Genomic DNA, 6,017 nt, shown 5'->3' on the forward strand with positions numbered 1-6,017 from the left:
GAGGCTGTATTACGTTGATTCTGGCACCCAACATCACAACAAGATTATATTTTAAGCTCCTTATGTAGCCGAATCTGCACTCAGTGCGCTGGTTTGAATGGGCCGCCTCCAGTTTCCCCTTTGTTTTGCTGCCTCCAGCTAGCGCTGTGATGTCGGCTGACCCTAGTTACCTGTGGTTGGCCTGGCCGTGCGTCACTCAGAAAACAACAGGCCAATCAGAAGAGAGGCTCATGAATATTAATTAGACAGACCAAAATTGACCTGTTCTCAGCAGAGCTCCTGAGAGAGGAGCTGTAAAAATATATTGAGATGGTTTTTGGTACTTATACCGCAAATATATATTCTTAAGGACATCAAAACCTCAAATAAAACTCCAGAAAGCTGTAAAATATGGGACCTTTAAAGCTATTATTATTAGCTACTTAAAATGAGAATCTTTTGGCATTTTAAATTGATTACTGACTAACACAACTGATTATTTAAAAGTCATATGTAAAGATTAATGTAGTTGCATAAGCAGGGTTGCATTCAGAAAATTAATGTATTGTTACACCTCTAAATTACATCCAATAATATGTCAACAAATAGAAAGTATCTGAAATAAAGTGAGTATGAGGGTAATTATAGTAAAAGAAAAGCCTCCATTAATCATGTCCTTAGGATATAAGCTATAAACATCAAAGACACAGAAAACTAAAAGTAACTTTTCATGATTAGAGGAACTACACAAAGTTGCTGTCCTGCAGACAATACAGTGGAATAATAAAGAACTTTACACAAACAGTTTGCTCGCAACTAGGAAAAATATTATATGAGTGGTTTTATTTCGCAATATGTTACCAAAATTTCCGACCTTTAATATAGCTTGAAAACCAGATTTATATGATTACATTATTTTCTAGCAATAATCGAACATCAAAACAAGAAAACAGAAAGCAACATTTTTAAAAGTTATGTTTTTGTTACTACAGTATAGTAGTGCAATAATAGTACAATAAGCCACTATATAAAATTATGAGCCAAATGCATATAATAGACCTTCATTCATTCATTCGTGTGAATGGGATATTTTTTTTAGGTATTATCAAAAATATACTACAAAGTAAATTGCACATATAACGTCTTTGACAACAACAATAATTTAATCCTTCTTCCTTCAAAACATGTTGTGCCCCATTATTTAAAAAAAACAAAACATGTAGTGTATAGTGAAAGAGAGGGTGCACGGTAAGCTTGAACGGGACCGTCTCACCTCCCAGCAGTTTGGAGGGGCAGTTGATGAACTCTGGTTTTCTTTCGGGGATGAACCGCTGACATGTGTGATGCAGGACCTGGACAAACACACACTTCTCTCCAGCTGAACCCGCAGTCCACTGGTCGGATCCGTTCTCAAATATCAAGTCAAACTCTGGGCAATCCTGAACATTTTAGGATGACGAGAAGCAGTCAAAGATTAATGCCATCCAACAGAACACAGCATCTGAAGGAGCAAGAGCCCATCTACTCACTCGGACGGAGTCGATGCCGTTGACCTGCCGCAGCTGACTGATGGACCACTGTGATCTCCTGACGAAAGACGAGGAGCCTTCAAACTGCTTCACCTTCGTGAGGAAAACCTGTGCTGGTTTCTTATTGGTCACTGAAACGAAAAGGAAAATAGGTTTAAAATACTGGTTTGAAATAATTACTGTGAATATACTGTAAAAGCTGAATTTTCAGCATCATTACTCCAGTCTTCAGTGTCACACGATTCTTCAGAAATCATTCTAATATGCTGATTTGCTGCTCAAGAAACATTTCTCACTATTAGCAATGTTGTGCTGTTTAATATTTTTGTGGAAATAATGAAATACTATCATTCAAAAGTTTGGGGTAAGTACAATTTAAAAAATATATATATATAATAATGTAATGTTTTTATTCAGCAAGGACACTTGCTTAATTTGATTAAATGTGAGAGTAAAGACATTTATATTGTTTATAACATTGAACTGTTTTTAACAATGATAATAATAAGAACCATTGTTAATAAGTGAGCACTAATAATTGACAATAACTGAGCATCAGCATATTAGAATGATTTCTGAAAGATCATGTGACATTGAAGACTGGTGTAATGATGCTGAAAATACAGCTTTGCATCACAGAAATAAATTACAGTTTACAAAATATTCACATAGAAAACAGTTATTTGAAATTGTAATAATATTTCAAAATATTACTGTTTTTACTGTATTTTTCATCAAATAAAAGCCTTGGTAAGCATAAACTATTTTTTTCCAAGACATTAAAAAAACATTTTTAAAAAAAATCACACTTATTCAAAACTTTTAACCAGTAGTCTGTATACACATTTTTCAACATAATAAACAAACAATACTCTGGATGTCATCTGGGTTACAGTGGTGTGGTGGTACTGTAATATGAAGCTCTATCAGCCCGTATCAAAGAGCAGTGTTTACAGATCCCACCACACCCGGCTCTGTTGGAGCGAGAACATCCGGCCCACGGCGCACTGTTTGAGGAATTTCTGATCCTCGGTTGTTTGTTCAGGCCTCTGTGTACAACACTCCCTTTTCCCCCCTCTCACTCCCTCCATCTGTGAGGTCACTGGTGTCAGGGTCTCTGATCCATCGCCCTGCGACGTTTGAGATCATTCTGATCTGGTGCTTCATGAAACTCAACACTGCACAGTAGTTCAGGGGTGTGTGTCTGTAGAAATATCTGGATGCACTCAATATCTCGAATAATCTATTGTGCAATAATGTTAACTCTCCAAAGAGCCGTGCTTTTTTAAGGTGAATGTTACTGTAGCATAGTTGCACAAATACAAAGTGCCCTATCTGTTATTAAATCATCAAGAAGAAACAAACAAAAACTCTGGCAACGTATGCACAATATAAATTGCAATATGCATCATATCGTGACTGAGGTATCATGATTCATCTATTGTTAGTGGCACATCCCTAGAAAACAAGAAAACGAAACTCTATAGACTGACAATATGAGTCCGTCCAAGTTAATGATGCCCAGACTAACAAATGCAGAGGTGATTCTACAATCGCATTTCATCACAATCACTGGACACAATGCAATGAGACGTTCACTACTGCATATGATGTCCAACACCTTTTGTAAATATGACTTATGAATCCACCTCTATACAGATTCAACATGCTTATGCTTTTGCTTATGCAAAGAGAGAATAAAGCCATGATGATGAATATACAGTATATGATGACAGACTTTCCTTTTTGGGTGAACTTTTGCTTTAAATAGATAAACTGGACAAAAATGGCACCAAATATATACAGTAGTGTGCATAGGCAAAGACAAAACACATAAGATGAGATTGTTCAATTAATTAGAATGAGGTTTTCCCCTTCATTTTATAAAAATAATGCTGCGACCAAAATACCAGCTGATGTTCAAGCTGTTGTGCGCCACTGTTAAAGTAAGTGAAATGTTAAAGTAAGTGAAATGTTAAAGTAAGAGAGTGTCTGTACAGAAATAATGCACACGACTAACCAGAGTGCCTTTTCATTTCTCTCTTAGTGAATAGATCTTTAATTTGTGATGCTTTTAATTCTTGGTGTCAACAGGCCTTTAGAAAGCGAAACATTCTACTCGGCAGTAGATGCTTTCCAGAAGGCTACTATTAAATGCTTTTCAGTGGGTTTCCCCCTCAACGAACCCAAAAATGTGTTTTAAAACTCCCCAGGGCTCTTTTGATACCTAGAGCCATGTGATCATGCACGCTGAGTGCCCCATTATGAAGCAGACTCACTCTGTGGGCTTGGAATGATGCTCTGGGTGTGTTTTAGACTCGCTCTGAACGGAAACAGAAAGGGCACGCTGGGGCTCCTGGGGCCCATTCTTCGTACCTCGCTTAACACAACTGAGATGATTTGAAAGATATCAGATCTTCTAATCCTGATAACTGATCTCTGGCTAATTTGGTTCTTCAAACGAATTTGCGGATTTGATTAAAATATCTGGATTAAGTTGTCTAAGATTACTGCGCATTCTCGTGTTCCCCGTAAAGGGCAGATGTATCGATACTCGAAACCACGATCAGCAATGCAGCGATTGGTTGGCGGCAAGACAGCAACGTAATGACATATAATTAAAAAAGACACCTGATGAAACTTGACAGATTTCTGGACCTTTTTAAGTAAACAGCCAAGTGAACAAAACTACAAAAATGTTATAATATTAAATGTTATTTTATTTAATTTTTTGTTTTTTACATGATTCCCAATTTTTATAATCACGATTTCTAGTATTTGTACAGGCTTGACATTTTTATTTCAATGTTGTAATTAGCAATTCATGTAATTTTATCTTTGAAGCAGATTTGTTATGTGACAGCATTAATTAAAGTTTCTTAAGGGTCAAGATCAAGTTATCTGCATCTCTTGCGCTCCATCAAGCCACTCCCATAATAGCTGTCGCCACTCAAATGAATGCCCGGATCAGTAGGGTACTCTTGTAATAAAGTAGCATTGGCTGGGATAGATTTTAAATATCAATTCCACTTAAAAAGGTGCAATCTAATCCTGTTTACATGAAATAAGTCTGCTCCCAAGAAGGTTTAAGCTTGCGGACCTGTTGCTATGACAGCAAGTCCAGGATGAGCTTCGAAGAACCAAATAATCCAAGATCATGCCAAATCGTCAACAATCAAATCCAGCTAACTGAGTTAGTGACGTACGAAGAATGGGCCCCTGGTGATGGGTCTTATTTTCTGGAATTATTATGATTGGCTAACCACAATTATGCTTAACATTCCACATGAACTCAGCTCACTTTAACAGAATATTTGCATAGTAGCTGGAGATTAAATGTTCAATATCCTCTAAGAAAAAGTTAACAATCACATGCGTGTTATAAAGCATATTTAGGGTGGAGGTGAAGTGAATGTGGCTTTGGGGTGATCATATAATAAATTAATATAAACAGATCTAATCCACTAAAAACTGGTGAAATGGAATGTAAACCGAGCAAACATACAGAGTAAAGCTGAATACACACGGTGGGATTTTTTTTTCCCAGTTTTGAGTCACTTAGTGCTGCCAAAAAGTAGACTTTGCAAGATTCAGTGAATCCAGGATAAAAACTAAAATAATTTCAAACCTATAAAGAGTTGTCATGGTTCCGATGAGGGATGAAGCGAGGACTCAATTGCAGGACGATGGGCTTTTATTAATAGTAAAAACAAAACAAACTACCCCGAGGGGGAAAAACAAGCAGGCAAGCCAGGCACAAGGCACAACACAGCAGGGCAAGGCAGGAACAGGAAGAGCAATGCCACACAGGAGGCACACGTGTCAAAAGCACACATCTCACGAGTGACATCAGACATTAAACGACAAAACAGCACAGGACTGCAGAAACCAGGAGAATAAATAGGGAGACAAATGAGGAGGGTAACGAGGGAGACACAGGTAGAGTAACTGAAACAATAATGAGATAACAAGAAGGGCGGGGTCAGACAACAGACAGGAGAGCACATGGCAACAACAAACAATAAGCCATGTGCTCAAACAGACACAGTGACCTCTGGTGGCCATCTAAGGCACACCAGCCGATAACCGTGACAGAACCCCCCCCATTAACTGACAGTCACCACTGATAAGCTACCACTAAATATAGTAGAAACTTAATTTGCAGTAAAGTTGCTTTGCAACGATTTGTATCGTGAAAAGCGCTATACAAATAAACTTGAATTTAATTGAATTGAATTAAAGGAGCGGATTCCAGACGTTCCCCAGTCCAAAATAGAAAACAAAAAGTCAAGGAGGGAGGTGACCATAGACCACCATATTGGTGCAGGTGGGGCTGGAGACCACCACAGAGGCGCTGTAGGCCACCAAGGCAGTGCAAGTAGAGCTCTTGACCACCACGGCTGAGCAGATTCATCGGTAGGAGTAGGCTGTAATACTGTAATTACCACAAGGACCAGCCATTAACGATCTGTCCATCATGGGGACAGACCTTTTTTTTTTTTTTTTACT

The 6,017-nt window shown here is 38.0% G+C and overlaps 1 protein-coding gene across 1 annotated transcript in view; it reads right to left on the minus strand.

The window, feature by feature from the left end:
• Positions 1-656: 656 nt before the first annotated feature.
• LOC107723262 (syntaxin-binding protein 6-like) overlaps positions 657-6,017 on the minus strand; it is a 45,400-nt gene continuing 40,039 nt past the window's right edge. Inside the window, exons 3-5 of the mRNA XM_016531829.1 lie at positions 1,509-1,639; positions 1,164-1,418; positions 657-668 (exon numbers count right to left, since the gene is read on the minus strand). Coding sequence (XP_016387315.1) covers positions 657-668; positions 1,164-1,418; positions 1,509-1,639 — 398 coding nt within the window. The remainder of the gene's footprint in view (positions 669-1,163; positions 1,419-1,508; positions 1,640-6,017) is intronic.

Source organism: Sinocyclocheilus rhinocerous, unplaced genomic scaffold, assembly GCF_001515625.1.
Source record: "Sinocyclocheilus rhinocerous isolate Xijiao unplaced genomic scaffold, SAMN03320098_v1.1 scaffold364, whole genome shotgun sequence".
In the NCBI taxonomy this organism is placed as follows: Eukaryota; Metazoa; Chordata; class Actinopteri; order Cypriniformes; family Cyprinidae; genus Sinocyclocheilus; species Sinocyclocheilus rhinocerous.